Raw genomic sequence first — 24,686 nt, 5'->3', positions numbered from 1 at the left:
TTGGGATGAAATCCATAGGCCAACTATTAGACCCTTCACTGGTGGGTCCTGGGTTCCTCTTGGTGCGTGATAATTCCCGGCCTCATGTGGCAGGAGTATGCAGGCAGTTCCTGGAGGATGAAGTAATTGATGCCATTGACTGGCCTCCATGCGTCTTTGATCTAAATCCAGTAGAATGCCTTTGGGACATTATGTTTAGGTCCATCTGGTGCCACCAGGTTGCACCTTAGACTAAGAGCTCAGTGATGTCCTGGCCAGGATCTGGGAGGAAATACCCCAGGACACCATCCATTATCTCATAAAGAGCTTACCCCGTTGGCAGGCGTGAATACAAGAATCATTTTTTCAGTTAAAATAGCTGCGTCTTCGGAATAAACCCTCTGTGGGTTGATCATTTTTATTTTCATCAAATGATGGGACATCCTTTTTTTTCCCTAAGACATTATTCATTCAATACCACTATGGATATCCAGCAAGATTTTTTCCAGTTGAGATCTGATGTGTTTTAAGATCTGATGTGTTTTAAGGTGTTCCTTTATTTTTTGAGCAGTGTATTATATAAGACCAATACAAATGTATTTTAATATGGAAATGTAGAACTGGACAGTTGACATTAGTCCAGCAGCCAATCGTTTTGTAGTTAAGCCATGAAAGGTCATTGCTACAGAATCATCTGGCAACTCACTGCTGCGTGCATTTTAATGGGAAGTGTAGTGGAAAGACTAAGTGCGTTAAAAAAAGGTGTATTGCCAATAATAAAAACTTGAAATAGTGTGTAATAAATCTAAAACAAATTCACATTTCAAATTAATTACTGAAATATATGAACTTTACTTGTTTGGCGAGAAGCACATGTATATGTAGAGATCTAGAATGGTCTGTAGAGGACTGGGAACAGAAAGATAACTAGACTTCTACATGCCTGGGGTCATACATTTAAAGCAAATTCCAGAGGACCAATAGCAGCTTGGATCATCCTTCTCTCGTACTTAGCCCACAAAAGACAACGTTTGATGTTGCAATTAACACCCGGTCCTAGCAGGTTTCACGCAGCTCTCTGGTGACCCTACACAATAGTCATATCAAATTTATATGACTTAATGTTTTAAGTGTCTTTTTTTTAATATATAATTTAAAATGAACTATGAACATTGAAGAAAGTAGGTGTGGAAAATGCTGAGGCCATTACAAATTGAATTAAGACATTTTTATTAGAAATAAAGAGGTACGGTGCAACAGAACATCTTCTCAAGGTGGACCGGATGGAGAGATTAGGACTCAAATTCTTATCTCACCTGAGGGGAAGAGGAAAAATAAATTAAGGTTAAACGTGTTATCAAGGCAAGTCAGCAAAGATTTAATTCTGCTTTTCCCCAAATTTCATAGAACAAAACAAATGCTACACTTCAATCAGGTGACATCACGCTAAAAAGAGTGCCTTACAGCCAAAAGAAACACAATATAGTTATAGTATAAATACACACTTCTCCAGTCATTGTAGGGAAATCTACTCCTGCTTCTTGGGGTTATTCACAGCAACATAATGGTACAGCACAACCAGCAGGAATAACGACACGCCAAGCATATTGGCAAAGATGGCCAGCTGGACGTCAGTCACCATCCTAGATAAAAGAAAGACACAACGTTGGGTAAGTAGATGAAGGAAAATAGATTTTGCAGAGTTTTGATTGCCACATGGCTTATTTGCATAATTGTAATCAGGTATACATTGGGATTTGTGTCATTAAGCCTAAAAAGTGGATATTTTAAGGTATCCACACTACTAAAAAGAAAAGTATGCCTTGTTTTACAATGAGGGCTGCATGGTGGCGCAGTTGGTAGGACTGTTGCCTTGCAGCAAGAAGGTCCTGGGTTCGACTCAGCATGGAGTTTGCATGTTCTCTCTGTGTACTCTGGCTTCCTCCCACAGTCGGAGGAATCTGTTGGGTTAATTGGTCTCTCTACATGGACCTTAGGTGTGAATGAGTGTGTGCATGGTTGTTTGTCCAGTGTGTCTGTGCTGCCCTGCGATGGACTGGCGACCTGTCCAGGTTGTACCCCACCTCCTGCCCGTAGACTGCTGGAGATAGGCACCAGCTTCCCCGCGACCCACTATGGAAGAAGCGGTAGAAAATGACTGACTGTTTTACAATGACAGCCGTCCTTAATGAACTATAGATTTTAAATGCAGGATTTAACAAAGTGTTTTTTAAAACTGTACTGATGGAAAAAACCTGTGAGTATTTGGGTGTATGACATCAAACGAATCAAACTGATCTTCTAGCACTTTGACAGATTTTGAGATGGATTCTACACCATTTGAGTTTCAATGGGTTCAACTTTACACAAGTTCGACTCCGATGACCCCCGAAGCAAAGCTCTAATACCTGGTTCAAACTTCTTAATTGAATTTTTCTGTGGAGACTTACCACTCATAAAATGAGTAAATGTCATATAATGACAGTTGTGATTTGCCTGTAGGCGGTGGTAGATTTGTGTGCTTGGCAATTATTTTGATGAATGTTGCGAGTAATGCAGCTGTTTAGCAGAAAACATGGTCAAACTTCAAGCAATGCATTAACCTGACCATATGGCTTTAATGCTGAAGATCTTTGGTGGTCAACCAGCCCATTCCAGCCTAAATTTTAATACCTGCAAATAATTAGGGAAAAAACCCCGAAGCTAAAAAAAATGGATGTCTCCAAAAACCCTTGATCAGTTGCCTTATGTGATGTCATCAGCGGGATTAGCTAAAGTGTTAGTGCAGATTTAATATTACAGGGAAACTATTTTTAAAACGTATGGTTGACAAACTATATATGAATCTCTTGGTTTTAAATGACGAAATCTAGCTAGTAGCTTTAAGATGCAAAATCAAAGGAGTCAAAAGTCCCACATTAGAGAAAAACAGAAAACATAGAAACCTTTAGAGAACTTCGGTTCTATTCTAGCGAACAAGAAATATGACTGTTTCATTACAGCTTAACATGTTGTGGCACGACATGTTTTAGGGTTCTTGTTGCAACCAAAAATATATACAAGAATACATTTGCAACTTAACGTCTTCAGCATTTTGAAATAAAACACCTATCAGAAGTCAAAATAGTTTGAGCAATCATTTAAAGTTAGCAATATTATCAGTGGCTGATAAATCCGTGTAATGTTAGCTTAGCTTGTAGGCTAACCAGTGCAACCAATGCTAGATTGAGGGACGACGCACAAATTCAAATGAGTAGGAACATAAACATAATCAAAATAAAACGACAATTATGAGTAGTAGTCATTACCTTCCTCTTTAAATGTGTTTTTCTTGTCTCGAATCACGTTCAAATGACACTACAGCTCCTCTCGGGATATGCAAATACATGCGCCTCTCTTCCGGCTGCAGCACAACGCCACGTCACATTTATTTCACTACTGCCAAAGAAACACATTTCATAGATCGCACTTTCAGCAAAACTAAACATGTAAAACCTTGTCCCGGAACTTCTAACTTCTTCTTGAAAATATATATTCTACCAACAGACGTGATGTATCTCCTATTAATTATTCTAGAAACGCATCTTTTTCACTTTTCTTGCAGTTTTTAAATGATTGTCATCCACGCCTAAGGGGGGCGATATTGAGCTCCATGAGCTGGGAGTGCACATTGCTGTAGGAGTGGCTCCGGTGGTTCGACGTCTCCTCACCCGGCGTGGACGACGGCGGCTAAGCTCGATGGTATTCCGAATCGGCAGCTAACGTTAAGGATTTGCACCTCCATAGGAAGAGCTATAGAGCCAGATTATACCACAATGGTTCTTTACGAATATGTCACAAAGGAGCAGCTGGCGGGTTTCGACAGATACAAGGTATGGCTGATGGACTAACCATAGAAGCCTACAGAAAGCTGACACGATCCTGTATGCTGATGCTGGGAAGATATTAATTTACCCAAAACCATACCGGATATTATTAGTCAGTTCTTTCTCGCTGACAGCTATTAATCAGCTAAATGTGTGCAGGGTGTATGTCTCTTTATTTATGTCGTAATACAAATGTTCTCTGTGTAGTTGTCGAATCTAACATTGTATTTCAATTAATATTGTTGTAAAATATTCCAACTGCTAGGAATTATTGTTTCTAGTTTACCTTCTGTCGTCTGTGCGTTTTAAGGCATGTTTCAAAGTAACATATACTCAATTTCTTCTATTGTGTAAAAGCACCTACATTGTCTTCTTAAACGGTACTTTTATGTTGGCCGGAAGTGTGGTAGCATGCAGCCTCCTGCTTTACGTTGGTGTAGAGACTAATGGCTTGCTAGTCTCTACCGGTGTCCGATTTGAGCAAAAGCTGTTTTCAAAGCTTCCACATTGGTTTGGTTGTATATGGAAAGCCCATTTGGTATTTCTTGTTGTAGTAGATCTGTAATAACGCGCCAGTGAACCAGAGGCCGGGATGAGAATTGTACACAAGCATAAAGCTGGGGAGGGTCGGGCAATTTTATAGGTGTGAATAACTTTAAATCTAACAATATGTTGAAAAATGTCACAAATATAACACATGTCTTTTGCTAATCACTGTAATATTTCTATTTAGTTGGTTCCTGCAAATATGGATGTGGTAGTTTGGACTTGAAAGGAGGGGCTATTGTTCTAAAGTTATTGGTCACACTGATTATCTCAAAACTTTACAGAAAAACAAATTTAATGTGAAGTGTGAACAATATTCTGAGGTTGGTTACTGCCAACAACTCTATTTCGACCTACACATAGTTGTGTTTTTGTATGCCCAAGCAAAATCTCTTGTTTGCCATGAGAGGAATTATTCCAGAAGTTGTCTTTTATTGCCTTCCCCTTTTACCTACAGTATCATGTTCCAAGTTGGCATTGGTTTGGTCTGATAAACTCACTGCAGTTGCACCGTAGTAATGCAGAAATGTATTACAGATAATGTATGTTATGATCCAATTGCTTCTATTTAAAATGGAAAAGCAACAAATACTCCTACTGCTTCTAAAAACCATAACATTTGATTATTAGTTATTTTAATGTTTTATTTTAAACCGTAACATAAATGCTGCCAGTCACCTGCTACATTTAGTCTAAGTTTTTAAATAAACATGCGTGTGGTGCAGAATCTTCAATATTTTTGTTGTTCTGCTCATGGGTTTCTGTGGGGTCTTAAAAAGATTTAGATGTAATCATATCACAAGGAAAATCTTCTTAATATGTTTTCTACTACTATCTCATAATAAAGTGTATATTTTACTTGAAAACAGGGGTTTGAATAGTCAACTAAAACCTATTGTGTTGAATTTAGGTAACCTAGGTGTAAATGTTCTTTACTGAAGAGCCAGAGTAGAAAAATATCAACTTATATTGACAACTATACAGGTCCTTCTCAAAATATTAGCATATTGTGATAAAGTTCATTATTTTCCATAATGTAATGATGAAAATTTAACATTCATATATTTTAGATTCATTGCACACTAACTGAAATATTTAAGGTCTTTTATTGTCTTAATACGGATGATTTTGGCATACAGCTCATGAAAACCCAAAATTCCTATCTCACAAAATTAGCATATCATTAAAAAGGTCTCTAAACGAGCTATGAAACCTAATCATCTGAATCAACGAGTTAACTCTAAACACCTGCAAAAGATTCCTGAGGCCTTTAAAACTCCCAGCCTGGTTCATCACTCAAAACCCCAATCATGGGTAAGACTGCCGACCTGACTGCTGTCCAGAAGGCCACTATTGACACCCTCAAGCAAGAGGGTAAGACACAGAAAGAAATTTCTGAACGAATAGGCTGTTCCCAGAGTGCTGTATCAAGGCACCTCAGTGGGAAGTCTGTGGGAAGGAAAAAGTGTGGCAGAAAACGCTGCACAACGAGAAGAGGTGACCGGACCCTGAGGAAGATTGTGGAGAAGGGCTGATTCCAGACCTTGGGGGACCTGCGGAAGCAGTGGACTGAGTCTGGAGTAGAAACATCCAGAGCCACCGTGCACAGGCGTGTGCAGGAAATGGGCTACAGGTGCCGCATTTCCCAGGTCAAGCCACTTTTGAACCAGAAACAGCGGCAGAAGCGCCTGACCTGGGCTACAGAGAAGCAGCACTGGACTGTTGCTCAGTGGTCCAAAGTACTTTTTTCGGATGAAAGCAAATTCTGCATGTCATTCGGAAATCAAGGTGCCAGAGTCTGGAGGAAGACTGGGGAGAAGGAAATGCCAAAATGCCAGAAGTCCAGTGTCAAGTACCCACAGTCAGTGATGGTCTGGGGTGCCGTGTCAGCTGCTGGTGTTGGTCCACTGTGTTTTATCAAGGAAAGGGTCAATGCAGCTAGATATCAGGAGGTTTTGGAGCACTTCATGCTTCCATCTGCTGAAAAGCTTTATGGAGATGAAGATTTCATTTTTCAGCACAACCTGGCACCTGCTCACAGTGCTAAAACCACTGGTAAATGGTTTACTGACCATGGTATCACTGTGCTCAATTGGCCTGCCAACTCTCCTGACCTGAACCCCATAGAGAATCTGTGAGATATTGTGAAGAGAACGTTGAGAGACTCAAGACCCAACACTCTGGATGAGCTAAAGGCCGCTATCGAAGCATCCTGGGCCTCCATAAGACCTCAGCAGTGCCACAGGCTGATTGCCTCCATGCCACGCCGCATTGAAGCAGTCATTTCTGCAAAAGGATTCCCGACCAAGTATTGAGTGCATAACTGTACATGATTATTTGAAGGTTGACGTTTTTTGTATTAAAAACACTTTTCTTTTATTGGTCGGATGAAATATGCTAATTTTGTGAGATAGGAATTTTGGGTTTTCATGAGCTGTATGCCAAAATCATCCGTATTAAGACAATAAAAGACCTGAAATATTTCAGTTAGTGTGCAATGAATCTAAAATATATGAATGTTAAATTTTCATCATGACATTATGGAAAATAATGAACTTTATCACAATATGCTAATATTTTGAGAAGGACCTGTATATTTAACTTGCTTAAGTTAAATACAATATACAAAACTTACCTAAGTTGTTTGTCTTAAGTGATGTTGATGTTAAATGTATACATTTATTCGTCTCAAAAGCTCCTAAAACTAGATGAGTGCAACAGCCTGGTGTTAACTAGTCAGGCTATTTGCTCAGGTAGCCACTTTGTGGTCAGCTGATTAATAAACATGGCACTTGTTGCTTGGCAACTGTAGTTTTATAACAGGGTTACTTTGTTTGAATTAGAGTGGTGGGCGGTGCTTCTTTAGTCCTTGTTGGTTTCAAACTGAAATATTTACAAACTCTTGACTTTCTATTTATTGTAGAGTTATTGTAGGGTTCAGTAACAGGTGGGGGTCACCCCAGTTTCTCCGTCATCTTTCCATAAGGCGTTGAAACAGGAGGAAAGGGATGATGGTTTTGAAACCACAACCTTTGATACAGTGAACTGTCCCAAACGCGTTGCGCACAATATTTTGAGTTGGGTTCCTTATGCCACTGCATTGCAGCATCTACTTATATTTTAGCTCCTTCAGACTCTAAACCTGTTTATTATAAGCGTAGTTTTCTCAGAAATGTGCAGAAAGCAGAGATGAGTATGGGGAAGTCAGACTGCTGTGCTACCTCGATTGGTGTAAAAACGTTTGCAGCTGTGCTCATTTTGCTTCTTTTCCTCTTTTGGCAAGACAAGAGTATAAAGTGTGATCTGTCTTTGCATATCTGAAGATAACCAGGCATAGGCTGGTGGGAAAGTCTTACTGTGTGATAACAAAGTGTAAAAATTACCGATCGGTAATAACAAAAAAAAAAAAGTGCTCCAGATATTGCTGCCGCTGCCAAACATTTCTGTAATAATAATATTATAATGTTAAACATGCAGTTTATTATTTAGATTTTCCTGCATAAGCTTCAGTAAAAATGTAGACGCTCTCTTGACATCACAAATAATTGTTTATCTTAGAGGCGTTTATAAGCTGTTTTAACATGTTGTTTAAGGAAGTCCTATGAGCTCATTTCTCTTCCGGCCGGTCCATGCCTGTGTGAGAGAGCTGTGTGCTAATTATTATCTGTTTCCTTGGTGGTGCTACTCTACTTACAGCAAATACAGCAGTGGTTCCCTAAAAATACAAATATAAATAGTTTATTTTAAATAAAGTGAATACGAATATCCTACTATTCATTGAAAGGATATAGATCACCAAGTAGGTTAAAAAAATATAGTTTAGGGCCCAGCTTACAGAAATGGTGAGATGACAAGCAGTGGACAGCATGTACTTTTGATAGCATACACTCGTGATACACTGGATCTCTTCCGCATGTTTGCTATACCTAGATAAAGTTACAGACACTGGAGTCGGGTTTGTTTTGATCTTAAGGCTCCCTGAATGATCCTGTAAACATAGCACGTGTGAAAATAAGTGAAATGGCTATTGAAGGTAGGAAGAAGTGTTTTATGTGTCAAAATCATGTTTTTTTGTTTGTTTTTTTTTGCAGTACAGCGCCGTGGACACGAACCCCCTGTCCGTCTATGTTATGCATCCTTTCTGGAACTTTTTAGTGAAGGTAAGAGAGAGAGAGAGTCCTGTTCAGTACCTTCTCTGTCTGTCTGAGCGCTCCATCATTAATGAAGTTTCCAGTCATCAGCTACTGTGTTACACCAATGGACTTCTCCGGACTTTTGAGAATGTTTTAAAAATTCCTGTCGTGTGTCTGATTTAAAATATTTCGACTTATAACACGTTTTGTAAAATACATTCATGATTTTATTTGTGTAAGCCTTCATTCACTTACACGTTTTCTGCCTCATGGCAACAATGATTAGGAGACCCTTGGATGTGCATATCTTTGTGAAAAATAACAATAATAAATCTGATACAGTGATGTCAAAACACAATCCGAAGGTTGTCAAGGGCTCATTGCACAGCAGAGTGAAAGCTGCAAGGCTTACAGCTTGTGTTACTGAGGCGGAGCAAGCAATGCTGGACCCAGAGAGCTGATGGGACGTTTAAGATGGGTTTTATTCCAAATAAAATGTAAATTAGGTCAAAACAAGACGATGAAGCAAGCTCAAAAGAATATTTAACAAACCCCCGACTATAAACATGTCACAGTTCAAAGTAACATATCTGATGAGCTGTATGAATAAGAGTATTAAAATAATAATTAGAAAAGTTCAGAATGAGTAAAAAAACAAAACAAACAGCAGTATTTACCTTGGATACAGCTGCTGGGTAATTTAAACAACTAGGCAGTGTCTGAGGACAAAGTCTACAGAAAGCTTTAATAAACTGGTCACTCGATTACGTAGCGCTATGTGGGAATTAAACGTGTAGAGCAGCTGCGTGTGAGTGGTTATAATAGTGGAGATCTTCCTGTTGAATTCTTTAGTGTCTTTACGCCGACATTAAGTTCTGTAAATTTGCACATTGTTTATTCTACTTTACTTCTTTCATATCATGACTGTTATGCTATACAGTTAAACTCATTTCGAGTTTGGTGACTGAATTATTATAAAGAGAAGGAATCGGGTGAATTGAACTGATTTAGTGTCTGAATGATAACATATTGATCGTATGTATCTGTGATGTTTGGGGAAACTTTGGGAGATTTGTTCATCTCCTTTTTGTTGGAGGTCTTTGCACTTCATTGGGCCTAATCACTCCCACCTTTTCTGGAGCATGGCGTTTTTGGAAACATATGACATCGTCCTTTACTGTGTTTCCACAGAACTGGACAACCTGGCGATTCGGCGTAGCAAAAAGTAGTTTTGTTTGATGCCTGCGAAAAAAATTCAAAAAACCCTCCACGCCTCACCTAGCACTCACAAAATAAATCCTTCACCGTGTGACATCACTGCCCATAAATAGTAGGGCGAAATATTTTTAACACTTCAACTTACAATGTAAGCAAAAAATTTATAAAAAAACGTAAAAGTATTCCTTTTATACACTCCCTGGCAACTTTATTAGGTACACCTATTAGGTTAACCTGCTGGAAGTAACCATCAGAAGATGGGTACACTGTGGTCATAAAGGGATGGACATGGTCAGCAACAATACTCAGGTAGGGTGTGGTGTTGACACGATGCTCAATTGGTACTAAGGGACCCAAAGTGTGCCAAGAAAATATCCCCCACACCATTACACCACCAGCCTGAACCGTTGATACAAAGCAGGATGGATCCATGCTTTCATGTTGTTGATGCCAAATTCCGACCCTACCATCCGAATCTCGAGGCAGAAATCGAGGCTCATCAGACCAGGCCATGTTTTTTAAATCTTCTATTGTCCAATTTTGGTGATCCTGTGCAAATTTTAGCCTCAGTTTCCTGTTCTTAGCTGACAGGAGTGGCACCCGCTGTGGTCTTCTGCTGCTGTAGCCCATCCATCTCAAGGTTCGACGTGTTGTGCGTTCAAAGATGCTCTTCTGCATACCTTGGTTGTAACAAGTGGTTATTTGAGTTACTGTTGCCTTTCTATCAGCTTGAACCAGTCTGGCCATTCTCCTCTGACCTCTGGCATCAACAAGGCATTTGTGCCCACAGAACTGCCGCTCACTGGATATTTTCCCTTTTTCGGATCATTCTCTGTAAACCCTAGAGATGGTAGTGCGTGAAAATCCCAGTAGATCAGCAGTTTCTGAATTACTCAGACCAGCACGTCTGGCACCAACAACCATGCCACGTTCAAAGTCACTTAAATCACCTTTCTTCCCCATTCTGCTGCTCAGTTTGAACTGCAGCAGATCGTCTTGACCATGTCTACATGCTTTGATGCATTGAGTTGTTGCCATGTGATTGGCTGATTAGAAATTTGCATTAACGAGCAGTTGGACAGGTGTACCTAATAAAGTGGCCGGTGAGTGTACTTTCTTATACATCTGTGTTTGCTTTGTGGAAGCAACATAATTAAGCAGATAATGGGTTTTGTTGAGAAAATAACAGATGATGACTCAGATGAATGTCTCTGTATTAATCTCAGAATAACGTTATGATAAGAAATATTAAAACGTGTCTTTATCTAAGAACAGAAATGTCTTGATTTTTACATGTTCTTCCCTTTGTGTTTGTTTTGTAGTGGAATAAAAGACCATCAGCTGCATTTCTCTCTCTCTCTCTTTTCTCTCCCAACAGTTTTTACCAACATGGTTGGCTCCGAACCTCATCACATTTACAGGTTTTATGTTCCTCGTGTTGAACTTCCTCATGTTGGCCTTCTACGACTATGACTTCACTGCATCTTGTAGGTCCACCACTGTGTGTATTTTGCCTTTAAACATAGTAGATGCTGGTTGTAGTTGGAGCAGCTCCTTGCTTGTTTATGTAGGGCAAAGTCCATCACTTTTGGAAACAAGATTGACTTTGATTGCTCAGGATAATTTTTAACTTGTTAAATCCTTCTCTCACTCACACACACACACACACACGTCTTACTCAATGTTGTGAGGACCTTGCATTTACTCTCATTGATTTCCATTCATTTTCAACCCTTTCTATGGCCTAAGCCTGACTCTACCCCTAAACCTAACCCCTACCAGTACGTACCTAACCCTAAGCGTAACCTTAACTCAATTCACACCTTAATCCTAACTTAACCCCTAGCAAAAAAGCAAGTGAGAACAATGAAATTGTCTTCACTTTACAACAAACGGTCCTCACTTTGATGGTTAAATATGAAAAATGGTCCTCACTCAGCTGCACAAACAGGAGCACGCACACACACAGATAAAGTGTTGCCATGTTGGTGTGTGCCTGTAAAACAGAAACAAACCCGGACACACAACAAGCCGTGTTGACATTCGGTGTTGTAGCTTGGCTGTTGCATCGTCTCACCACAGACGTTTTGCATACATGCCCCACAGGCTTGTCACTTTGACCTCTATAAAGATTTCCTAACAGTAATGAGTCATTAGGATTACAGCTCAACCCCGTCATACTCAGAGTATCTTGGATGGATTTATGTTAAATAAGAAGAGTACAAGTCTTTGATTGTACGTCGTTGTGTATTAACTGTCCTTGTGTCTCAGCTGCAGGGAACCAGCATGTGGCTAGCTGCGTGTGGGTGGCTGCTGGGATCTTCAACTTTTTAGCCTACACACTCGGTGAGTTCTAACCTCGTCGACCTCTGAGGTTTTTCCCTCTCCCTGACTTTCTGAGAAGCTCATAGAGGGGAGCTTGAAGCCCCCACCCTCTCTCAACTGAAAACTGTTTGCTCGTCGGTTTTATTATTTTTGACCGGACCCTTAGTCCCACTCAGCAGTGCTCAGAGTCTTGCAGAGACATGAAAACAAGTCACATGTAGTGCTGTCAGTTTGAGAGCCTCCATGTAGCACATAACGGTCAGTAAATGTCTGCTTATAGTGTCAGTGAGGAGTTTACATCCACCCACCATGATGAATCTCATCCTGTTGGAATTTTAAGGATGCATTTGAACCCATGTGTTTTAGGGTGGAGTGATTTTTCTCAAAAAAAAAATTTGATTTAGTTACACAAGTTTAATTGTATTTTGTCTAATCCAAGCAAGTTCAAAATTATACATACAGTTTAAATATATACATACACCTCACTAATACCCACATAAATATCTTTTATGGAGTTGCTGAAGGCTCTCAAACACCAACAAGCTTTTGACATTTGATCCTAGATACAATTCTTCTTGGTAGAACAATATTAATTTATATTGATTGGTTTCCTGTCATGGACCTGCTTTTTTAGCGAAGTTTATAGATCATTTATGAGGTTTCCCGTCGCCATAGACTCAAAGCCGAGCAGTAAAGAAGTCTCTGCTCCAAACTGGACACCCTAAAGCATGACTAAAGGTCGCAGCTGCCCACATCTACAGGCCATAGGCCTTCTGGAGAACTGTTTTATAGCTATTTGACCACAATCAAATGAAAAACATATAGAGGAGTCAAGGTGAGGTTTTCAGACTTAAGAAAACTATACCAGCCATCAGACATGTTGGTAGAAGTACCATGGTCTAGGGCTCTTTCACTGCTGGTGGTACTGGTCCATTGCACAAAGTTTAATGTCAAAGAAGGTGGACTACCAAAAACACATCAGAACTGGTTTTAGACTGGATAAAGCCGGCTAATACTAAGCTTCTGGAATGGATTTTCCAAAGTCTCAACTGCAGTCAGATAAAACAAATTGTGGACTGTTTAAAAGTCAGATCAATGATTGGAAAATAACTAATTTTAAATGAGCTCTATCCTTATTAGAGAGGTGATTAAATATCTACCCAGATTAATGTCAGAAGCGTTTTGATGGCAGCATAATGCATGTGGTTTCTGTGCAACCTGCTAACAAGCATTTGGTCCACAGTTAGAAGGAGTGTTTAGGGGATCCGTGCTTGTGTGTATGATGGCTACATGTTTGGATTAGAGAAGATCTACCGTAAATTCAAACTTGTGCACCCATTTCTTTTTTTATATAGATAATCAAACCTTTTATTACCATAACATTTTGCAAAGCAAAATAATTTATTAAAAGCCCCAAATCAGTTAAATCCATGCTAATGTGTGTATGTAGAGTGCAGGAATCAGTTTTTTTGCTGAGCTGAAGACTCTCTTTCAACTTCTCTGCTTTGTTTTTAGATTTCCTCATTTTATTTGAAGCATGTTCCCAGAGCAGCTCAGCTGACCCGGTTTGCTTCATCAGTTTCAGCTGCCGCACTGAGCAGCAGCTGCACATGTGAACAAAGTTTTTTTATTTTTTTATTTTTTCAGCACTAGAGGCTTTTTTTTCCTTTTTTTTTTTTTGACAGTAGGCAGACAGGAAGGAAGGGCAAAGAGAGGGGGAGACATTTGGCAAAGGTCGCCGAGTCCAGGACTCAAACCCGGGACGGCTGCTTCAAGGACTATAGCCTCCATATGTGGTCGCACGCTTAACCCCTACACCACCAGCGGCGCGCCATGAACAAAGATTTTGGTGGCATTTTGCATGTTCGTTCGTTCGTTCGTCGTCTTCCGCTTATCCAGGACCAGGTCGCGGGGGCAGCAGACTCAGCAGAGACGCCCAGATGTCCCTCTCTCCAGACACCTCCTCCAGTTCCTCCAGGGGGAGCACAAGGTGTTCCCAGGCCAGCCGAGAGACATAGTCCCTCCAGCGTGTCCTGGGCCGTCCCCTGGGCCTCCTCCCGATGGGATGTGCCAGGAACTCCTCCCGAGGAAGGGGTCCAGGAGGCAACCGGTATAGATTCCTGAGCCATCTCAACTGGCTCCTCTTGATGTGGAGGAGCAACGGCTCTACTCCGAGCCCCTCCCGGATGGCCGAGCTCCTCACCCTATCTCTAAGGGAGTGCCCGGCCACCCTACGGAGGAAGCTCATTTCAGCCGCTTGTATCCGTGATCTCGTTCTTTCGGTCATGACCCAAAGTTCATGGCCATAAGAGAGGGTAGGAACGTAGACCGACCAGTAAATTGAGAGCTTTGCTTTTCGGCTCAGCTCTCTCTTCACCACAATGGACCGGCACAGCGCCCCCATTACTGTGGCAGCCGCACCGATCCGTCTGTCGATCTCCCGCTCCATTCTTCCCTCACTCGTGAACAAGACACCGAGATACTTAAACTCCTCCACTTGAGGCAGGAACTCCCCTCCAACCTGAAGAGGACAAGCCACCCTTTTCCGGTCGAGTACCATGGCCTCGGACTTGGAGGAGCTGATCCTCATCCCAGCCGCTTCACATTCGGCTGCGAACCGCCACAGCGCATGCTGTAGGTCTTGGCTAGAGGGGGCCAGCAGGACCACGTCATCCGCAAAACGAAGAGACGAAATCCACTGGTCCCCAAACCAGACCCCCTCCGGCCCTTGGCTGCGTCTAGAAATCCTGTCCATAAAAGTTATGAACAGGACCGGCGACAAAGGGCAGCCCTGCCGGAGTCCAACATGCACCGGGAACAGGTCCGACTTAGTGCCGGCAATGCGGACCAAACTCCTGCTCCGCTCGTACAGGGACCGGATGGACCCTAGTAAAGGGCCCCCGATTCCATACTCCTGGAGCACCCCCCACAGGGCATCATGAGGGACACAGTCGAATGCCTTCTCCAGGTCCACAAAACACATGTGAACCGGTTGGGCAAACTCCCATGAACCCTCGAGCATCCTCTAGAGGGTATAGAGCTGGTCCAGTGTTCCACGGCTGGGACGAAAACCACACTGTTCTTCCTGAAGCCGAGGTTCGACTATCGGTCAGACTCTCCTCTCTAATACCCTGGCGTAGGCCTTACCAGGGAGGCTGAGTAGTGTGATCCCCCTGTAGTTGGAACACACCCTCCGGTCCCCCTTCTTATAAAGGGGGACCACCACCCCAGTCTGCCAGTCCAGAGGCACTGTCCCCGACCGCCACGCAATGTTGAAGAGGCGTGTCAACCATGACAGCCCTACAACATCCAGAGACTTGAGGTACTCAGGGCGGATCTCATCCACCCCCGAAGCCTTGCCACCGCGGAGCTTTTTAACCACCTTGGTGACTTCAGCCTGGGTGATGAAAGAGTCCAACCCCGAGTCCCCAGCCTCTGTTTCCACCACGGAATGCGTGATGGCAGGATTGAGGAGATCCTCAAAGTACTCCTTCCACCGCCCGATAATGTCCTCAGTTGAGGTCAGCAGTCTCCCACCCCCACTATAAACAGTGTTGGCAAAGCACTGCTTCCCCCTCCTGAGGCGCCGGACGGTTTGCCAGAATCGCTTCGAGGCCAACCGGTAGTCCTTCTCGATGGCCTCACCGAACTCTTCCCAGGCCCGAGTTTTTGCCTCTGCCACAGCCCAGGCCGCAGCACGCTTGGCCTCACGGTACCTGTCAGCCGCCTCAGGAGTCCCACAAGCCAACCACAGCCGATAGGACTCCTTCTTCAGCTTAACAGCATCCCTTACTGCCGGTGTCCACCACCGGGTTCTGGGATTGCCGCCACGACAGGCACCGCAGACCTTACGGCCGCAGCTACGGGCAGCAGCATCGACAATAGATGCGGAGAACATGGTCCACTCGGACTCTATGTCTCCAACATCCCCCGGGATCTGGTCGAAGCTCTCCCGGAGGTGGGAGTTGAATACATCCCTGGCCGAGGGCTCCGCCAGGCGTTCCCAGCAGACCCTCACTATGCGCTTGGGCCTGCCAAGTCTGTCTGGCTTTCTCCTCCTCCAGCGGATCCAACTCACCACCAGGTGATGATCAGTGGACAGCTCAGCCCCTCTCTTCACCCGAGTGTCCAAAACATGCGGCCGAAGGTCTGATGATACGACAACAAAGTCGATCATCAACCTCCTGCCTAGGGTGTCCTGGTGCCAAGTGCACTGATGGACACCCTTATGTTTGAACATGGTGTTCGTTATGGACAATCCGTGACTAGCACAGAAGTCCAATAACAAAACACCACTCGGATTCAGATCGGGGAGGCCATTCCTCCCGATCACGCCTCTCCAGGTGGCACTGTCGTTCCCCACGTGTGCGTTGAAGTCCCCCAGCAGAATAATGGAGTGCCCGGGAGGGGCACTATCCAGCACCCCCGACAGGGACGCCAAGAAGGCCGGGTACTCTGCACTACCACTCGGCCCGTAGGCTGAAATGATAGTCAGAGACCTCTCCCCAACCCGAAGGCGCAGGGATACAACCCTCTCATCCACTGGGGTAAACCCCAACACGAGACGGCTGAGCTGGGGGGCAACAGGCAAACCCACACCAGCCCGCCGCCTCTCCCCGTGGGCCACTCCAGAGTAGAAGAGAGTCCAACCCCTCTCAAGGAGATGGGTTCCAGAGCCCACGCTGTGCGTGGAGGCGAGCCCGACTATTTCTAGTCGATATCTCTCGACCTCCTGCACAAGCTCAGGCTCCTTCCCCCCCAGCGAGGTGACATTCCACGTCCCTAGAGCCAGCCTAAGCATCCGGGGATCGAGCCGCTGAGGTCTCCACCTTCGTCCGCCACCCAATCCTCTTTGCACCGGTCCCTCACAGTTCCCCCTGCAGGTGGTGGGCCCACTGGGGGATGGCCTCGCGTCTCTCGTTCGGGCTTGGCCCGGCCGGGTCCCGCGAGGAGCAACCCGGCCACCAGGCGCTCTCCGACGAGTCCTGACCCCAGGCCTGGCTCCACCGTACCGGGCGACGTCACGTGCCTCGATATTTTGTTCTTCATGAGGGGTTCTTGAACCATTCTTTGTCTGACCCATCACCTAGAGCCTGTTTGCCATGGGAGACCCTACCAGGGGCATTTAGGCCCCAGACAACATAGCCTCTAGGATCATTTGAGCACTCAAACCCCTCCACCACGTTAAGGTGACGGTTCAAGGAGGGGGCATTTTGCATCGGATATTGTCCGCATTCTGATTTTTGGATTCAACATGCATTTTGCATGTTGAATCCAAAAATCAGAATGCGGACAATGTCCGAGGTGATTCTTGAGTCTCTGGCTACTGATTGTGTATTAGTATGGACACTATTTCACCTCTGACTTCAACAACAGCTTTTATTACAAAGACTGTGCCTAAGAACCATGTAGCTTTTTAGTTAACAGTAAACCTGCAACCTAGTTTCTCTTTAATTACCTCTTTGTTCTGAAGTTTGCTCCAGGAATCATATTAAACCACTTTCTGTGCAGTAGTTGATGTGTGCTGCTGCAGCCGTGGTGGGATGTAGGAATGTGTGTGACTCTGAAGAGTGTGGGCAGCAGCTTGATCTGAGTGGAGGTGTGAGACTTCTGTGTCCCTTTGTGTGTCTCTATGTAAGTAGCGCTGTAAACATAAAGCAGTGTCTTTGCTTTTTGACAGATGGTGTTGATGGCAAACAGGCACGCCGTACCAACTCCTCGACACCACTGGGGGAGCTGTTCGACCACGGGCTTGACAGCTGGGCTTGCATCTTCTTTGTGGCCACCGTGTACTCCATATTTGGGCGTGGGGAGAGCGGCGTGGCTGTCAGCACGCTCTTCTACCTCCTGTGGGTGGTGCTGTTCTCCTTCATCCTGTCCCACTGGGAGAAATACAACACGGGCATCTTGTTTTTGCCCTGGGGATACGACATCAGTCAAGGGGTGAAGACCCACGCAGATACACACGTGTAATGCGTTACTTTCAGCATGTTGGCCTTACAAAGCGTTGTCTACTTTTGTCCCGTCTGCTTCTAGACGATCTCCCTTGTTTACTTGGTCACTGCTGTGGTTGGAGTGGAAACCTGGTACCAGCCAGTGATCTGGAACCTTCTCTACAGAGACCTGTTTACCTTTATGATCATAGGTGAGTAGTGTTTGCTTACTTAAAATCAGTTTGTGTTTTTGCATAGGCGGCTGTTAACGTTAAGGTCTGCTGATTTCCAGCGTGTTCCTTTTCTGTGACATTACCCATGAGCCTCTACAATGTGTTAAAGTGAGTATCAATTCAGTTATTCGGCAGTGCTGAATACCGCTTGAACTTTTTCACATTTTATAACATTACAACCATCAACTCCACCGTATGGTTTTGTCATTTTACATTTTATAGCAACACCAAGAAGCACATCATTGAAATGTGGAAGGAAAAAGGATGAATGGATTAAACATTTTTTTTTTTTTACAAATAAAGACCTGAAACGTGTAGCATCCATTTGTATTCAGCACCCAGTTTGAAGTCATCTAATTAGTTTAAGACACGAGTATTAATCAGAGAAGCAGCAAAGAATACTATGGTATCTCTGTAAGAGCGTCAGAGATCAGAAGCTCAGGTGGGACAATCTGTCGACAGAACGTCCAACTTTTAGAAGCTTGCTCCAAAAATCTGACCTTTATGAAAGAGTGGCAAGAGGAAAACCATAAACTTAACACTTCACACCATCCCCATGGTAAAACACGGTGGTGGCATCATTTTTGCTTTGGTGACGCTGGTCAGAGTTGGTGGGAATAAGGAAGGAACTAAAGGCAGGGAAATCCTGGAAGGAAACCTGTTGGAGGCTGCAGAAAACCCTTAAATATGCAGCCAGAGCTAAAGCACAATGGTTTATTTCAGAGCATAGTCATGTGTTGGAATGGCCCAGTCAAAGTCTAGACATGAATTCAACTGAGAATCTGTGGTAAGACTTCAAGATCTAAATTCAGAGATCCTTTCCATCTTACTAAACTTGAGCTGTTTTGAGAAGAAGCATTGTCAGAAATTCGAGTCTGTAGCTGTCCAAGGCTGGTAGAAACCCACCCCCTAAAGGCTAGCTGCAGTCATTACATCAAAAAGTGGTTCTGCAAAATGTTGACTCGGGAGGCTGAATACAAAATCTTCCACTTCACAACTATGCACTACTCTGTGTTATTCTCTTTAAAACGAATTTCAATACAGCACCATGAATTTTGCAGGTTTCATGTTCACTGTGAAAAAGTAAAATAAGGCTCAGGGCTCTGAAAGTTTTACTCTGGATTTTTTCAGGGCTTACAGGAGCAACACCCTGAAGCACAGCAGCCTGTACGAAGCCTTCCTGCCTTTCCTTTCTCCTGTCCTCCTCTTTGTGTTGTCCACCACCTGGGTTATCTTCTCTCCATCCAAGATCCTTGAGCTGCAGCCCAGGATATACTACCTCATGGTGGGGACGGCCTTCGCCAATGTCACTGTGAGTACCTCGCCATTTTTAATCTCCACCCCACCAAACCAAATACGTGCAGCTGTGTTTAATCATGTGTTTACCTTTCAGTGTAAACTGATCGTGTGTCAGATGAGTAACACTCGCTGCCAGCCGCTGACCTGGCTGCTGCTGCCAATGACCGCGGTGGTGCTGTTATCCATCACGGGGGTCTTCACCAACGAAACGCTGCTGCTGTATTTGTGGACATCCGCTGTCATACTCACACACATACACTACGGTATATCAGTGGTAAGAGCTCCCACTCTTAGGCTTTACACTAGGATGTTCCTGTTTTTGTTTAAAACTGTTGCCAGAAAAATTGGTTAAGAGGGAAAGTTACTGCAAGAGGTGAAAGTTCAGCTGCAGTTTTGTTTGTTTACATTATGAACACTAGCAGAGGCGGGAGATGCAGTCCATGTAGGGGTTTATGTTAGAGATAACTACATTATAAACACTAGGATTAGCCAACTTTATGTGGGTGGAACCAGATCAAACAAGATTAAAAGTGATATTTCTTTCTTCCAACTCAGGAAGGGTCATAATAGGGTTTTAGTCATGATGACTTAGTCTGGTGACAGAACCACTGACAAAGCTTTGACCAGACAAGATGCAAATGATTCAGAGGTTTGGATCGTCTTATCATCACTAAACTAAAGGGCTGTTTTTGATCATCTCTTGGTTCAAACTTCGATGGAGTCATTCTAAGCTGATGCAGATCCCTTAAAACACGGCGTGTGATTTCAAAAACATTTATGCTTTCAGTAAAAACCGAGAAAAAGAAAATTCTCAAGGAGTATTGTGAACAGCTTGCCTGTCTTGTCGCCTCAATTAAACGGGGCTGAACCATGACAGCTAATTGTGTTCGTTTAAACAGGATATTTAAGGGTAATGAGAAGTGCTGAGATAATACGCTGCCTGCCAAGCTTATAAATGGTCCTCCGATGAGAGATCCAAGGTTTCCATCTTAACCTGGCTGAAATTATTTTAACTTAATGACTCGTACAAATTGGAGATAAATATGGATGAATGAATAAACTGTCTCCCCTGTGAGGAATGTATCAATATGAGTAAAATTCTTCCTCATTTACTTACCTAAAAAGTAAGTAACCAGCACCTGAGCATAATTTAGACTGCAACAATGCTGATTTTACGTAAAATAAATTAGAAATAATCGAGCAGTTCTAGTACATGTACAGAAAACCATGATAGAAACTTCTTATACAGACATGTACATATTTGTATGTGAGATTAGTTTTATAAAGTCTAAGTGAAGGGTTTTATGAGCAGCCTCCTCCTTAAAGGCATGCTGGGAGGTGAGAACAAGTTTTTAGCAGACTTTCAATTAAATGGAACATAAGGAATAGAAGATTTATCCATGTAGAAGAGTTCATATTCAGCCCGTCTCTCACTGGCTGCAGCTTTGCAAAAATGTTGGTGGATGCTTTTAGGCTTCTCTCCGTTCTTGCAAGAAGTCAACATGAAGTCAGATCTGGTATTTGAAATGTGACTGTTGTTTTGTTGTTGTCGTTGCTGCCAGGTACAGCAGCTCAGCAACCATTTTAACATCTTCGCCTTCTCGCTGAAGAAGCCCAACCAGGACTGACAGCAGGAGGAACGAATCGGCCTGACAGCAGCAGAGGTTTAAGCTGTTCCTCTGTTCAGCTCACCGACACTTCACCCGTCACCACGGAGACCGAATCCCCTCCCCTTCTCTTCCCTCCACAAGGACGCTGCAACTGAACCGGACGGTGGCCCGCCTCTCACACACCCATATGACACACACACACACACTCAAACGTACATTCCCAAAGCAACTGATCAGACCTTGGTCACAGCGACGGGGTTGGCCCCTTGGGGCCTCTGGCTTCCATCACTGGTGATTGGCTGACTGAGCCAATGAGGTGCTATTGTTTCCTACGGAAATATGCTTCTGTTGTGAGGACAGGAGCCCGCAGGAGCCGTGAGAAGACAAACATTACAGGGGCCCTCATTACCCAGAGCATTCAGGATCTCTTTAACCTAACCTCAATAATAAAACTGAAGCTAATTTTAACGTCAGTCTTGAATCTAGATGTTTAACTTCTTACTGTGGGTTGGGACCCATAAGGCTAGACATGGAAGCTCAATGCAGATTATATAGGTAATCTGTGGCAGGTCTCTAGACACAAACGGAGAACCCACATAGTGTTATGAATGTATAGTAATGCCCTGAGGGAATGCCATTTCATTTTAGTTGTATGAACAGGAATGTTTGAAGGAGTGTTGATCAAACCTGGGAACATGAGGCTCCTACAGTTCCAGCTTTGTCCACAATTGAAAGGTTTGGTCGATTGTTTTTTTTTTTTTTTAATCTTCCAGTAGTTCATGTGTGATAAATGTTAATAACTTCTTGTATATAATCTAAGAGCATTGTTTGGGGTGTGTAAAGTCTCTGTACTGAATCTTAAAAGAATGATTTACTCCTTTAAGTATTGGACACATTTCCCTCTTATTAATTCTGCTGATAATTGACTAACTGGGGCTAGACTCGATCATGTTGACCTCTGCTAACCTTCCTTTGTTTTACCAGCTCTCCCTTCCTTCTGAGGTGTCGTGTTTTCACGCTGATTCATTCTTTTTATTTTATTTATACATATTTTGGGGGTTTTTTTTTTTTTTTTTTTGCTACGTTTGTGTTGCGCAGCGCTTGAATGAAGAGTGCGTCCAAAAGCCCCTAGTGGAACGGATTCACTCTGAGGGACCAAGCCTCCGCACAGGACAGTGCAAAACCTCTAACGCCGCTTGTCGTCATGCAGATCTTAGCTTGTGTTTTTCTACGGTCTGGCGTAGAACTCGGCTCGTCGCATTGTTCAGTCTGTTAAACGCGGTGGAGGGCATTTATTTGTGGCATTTTTATAAAACGTTTTAAGTTCGTGGAGACGGACCTCGCTCGCTACTAAAGATGCACCAATCAGGCTTTTCCTGGCCGAAACCGATTTTTGGTTTTTCTTTGTCTGAAATAGAAATGACTGTTCTGGACGTTCTTTGATAGAGGTAGCAGTTTTGGATCTAACAGAAAATAAAGGAATTGCATCGGTAATCTTATGCATGTTCCTTATCTTTGTCTTTAAGTGTCTCGGTGTATGATGTTGGTGGATGTGCTTATAGGCTGAAAACGTTGGGACTTCCTAGTTTCAATACAGTTAAAGGACAGGGGAAAGAAATCCAATGAAATCCATTTTGGGGGAAAATGGCTGATTCCTATTTCCAGATGATGGATTGCTGCATCCCTGTATATGCAACTCATCTCGTTTGTTGGGTTAAAAAGTCACCAACATAGCAGCACTGAGTGTCAGGATCAGTTAAGAAAAACTAAGAACATTATTAACGTCCCCTCAAGAGCTGCGAGTAATTTGGCTGAGCATTACGGCCCATTTAGAGTTACATTTGATGGCCCAAGCCTTTACCATACGGTAAACTGTGGTCCTGCTTAGTTAAAAGCTCCACAGGGAACATTGCCTTGAATGAGAGAGACACTTGGATGCTTATGTCTCATGTTAGCATGAGAAGGAACAGTTACTAAGCAATGCTAAGTTGCTGTTAAGTAGCTTTGTGGTTTACTGAGCTGTTGTAATGTGGGAAATCTGTATGCAGCCACTGCTGCATTGTAATGGCTCCTTTAACAAAGCCTCTATGTGTGGACACCGATGATTGTTGTGACGTGGTAAAGGCTGTGATTTCTGTCTCTAATGGGTATATACACTGTCTGCCCTGTACAGCTCCATGTATACATGTCTATTCAAGGAAGTATGAGTGTATACGCTGTATGTTTGAATGTCTGTGTAAATACGGTTTTATTTAATTTTATTTTTAAACTGAGTGTTTAACGGTAGGCAGATTTCTCCTGTGACTTGGACACGATGCCAATCAGCACTGCAATCTACAGAGCTGTCTGCACTACAGCACTTACACTCTGTGTGGGTTTTTTTTTTTTTTTTTTTTTTTGAATGTTTCATTTTTGCCTCGTTACTGTTTGATTGGATCAAATCCATTTTGTTTTCCAGTGGGATTTTCTGTAAAAGAGTAAGTAGCTGCAGGTGGGAATTCCTGCTCTGGGGACACTACAAGCACTGCTGGGTGCAGTAAGGGATCTGTACATCAGGGATCACCTGGAGGAGAACAACTGTGCCATTTCATAAAACAAAAAACAGTATTTCATGCAGCTGACAGTCCTGATTCCTTAATAATCTAATGTTAAATATTTGTTTTCTGTAAGCTTCGTTTTGTTTAACAAAAAAAAAAGTATCAACCCTCCCCAAGCGTCCTTTTCTCTTCCCCAAAATCAATGAGCTAAGCTGTTGTGTACTACAGCTTTGGCAAATACTCCAGTGTCATTGTGGTTGTTTGTGGCGTTGTATCTAACCAGTGAAGGACAAGAGAGCTCAAACACACATTAAAGGTAATTTTCTTAAAAACATTTTGATTTGTTTTTCCCTTCTGTACCTCACTGCCACACTACTTACATTTTCTTTAGTCTCCACATGGGGTCAGCAGAGAGCTGCAGTAAACTGTTCCAACAGAAGGTCTATCTGTCAATCTGATCGTATTTCAATGAGAATAGATGAAATTTACTGATTCCGACCAAATGCTGGATCACACTAAGCTTGTTCGAGTGCCATTAGTACGGTGTTGACCTACAGTTAAAACCCAACGTCATTCATACCCTTGGCAGATCTAGATTTAAAATTATTTTCAGTCAGCCAACAAGTTTGTTTCTAAAAGGAACTGAGGTGGGCATCCTTCAAAAGATTTTAAGAAAGCTTTTTTGAAAAATGTTTATATCCTCCTAAATAAGTGGATTTGTTTTTTTTTTTGCATCATGCAAATAAATGCAGTATGGGTTTCTTAAAAAGAATGAAAAAGGCTTTCAATTTAGCACCAAGTTGTAAGATACAGTAGTTATACTGAGAACGTCACAGGGGGTTGTTCTCATTATTCGATCAGGTTCCAGCTTATTGTGTTACTTTAATGCTATTTTGGCAGTATGGTGTATGTTTGTTTTCTTGTTTTTATGAGAAATTGAGAAACAGCAGAAATAATTTTATATGTTTCAAAGGTTTTTTATTAGCAAATATGTCATTAACATGAAA

The 24,686-nt window shown here is 42.9% G+C and overlaps 2 protein-coding genes across 2 annotated transcripts; one reads left to right on the top strand and one right to left on the bottom strand.

Moving 5' to 3' along the window:
* Nucleotides 1-1,192: 1,192 nt before the first annotated feature.
* Nucleotides 1,193-1,621, bottom strand: ost4 (oligosaccharyltransferase complex subunit 4 (non-catalytic)). Its single transcript, XM_047388835.1, has 2 exons — nt 1,485-1,621; nt 1,193-1,295 (listed from the first exon to the last, which is right to left on the bottom strand). Exon 1 carries the CDS (start codon nt 1,619-1,621, stop codon nt 1,508-1,510), a length of 114 nt encoding a protein of 37 aa, XP_047244791.1. The 3' UTR covers nt 1,193-1,295; nt 1,485-1,507.
* Nucleotides 1,622-3,658: 2,037 nt separating this feature from the next.
* selenoi (selenoprotein I) lies at nt 3,659-24,013 on the top strand. The gene is made up of 10 exons (XM_047388833.1): nt 3,659-3,851; nt 8,483-8,551; nt 11,121-11,229; nt 12,014-12,088; nt 17,748-18,010; nt 18,104-18,212; nt 18,293-18,341; nt 19,365-19,545; nt 19,627-19,806; nt 21,095-24,013. The coding sequence occupies exons 1-10, from the start codon at nt 3,795-3,797 to the stop codon at nt 21,200-21,202; spliced, it is 1,200 nt and encodes a 399-aa protein (XP_047244789.1). The 5' UTR covers nt 3,659-3,794; the 3' UTR covers nt 21,203-24,013.
* The last annotated feature ends 673 nt before the right edge of the window (nt 24,014-24,686 follow it).

Source organism: Girardinichthys multiradiatus, chromosome 15 (assembly GCF_021462225.1).
Source record: "Girardinichthys multiradiatus isolate DD_20200921_A chromosome 15, DD_fGirMul_XY1, whole genome shotgun sequence".
Lineage (NCBI taxonomy): Eukaryota > Metazoa > Chordata > Actinopteri > Cyprinodontiformes > Goodeidae > Girardinichthys > Girardinichthys multiradiatus.
Note: the sequence above shows the minus strand (reverse complement) of the source record. Positions and strands in the feature narration are given on the sequence as shown.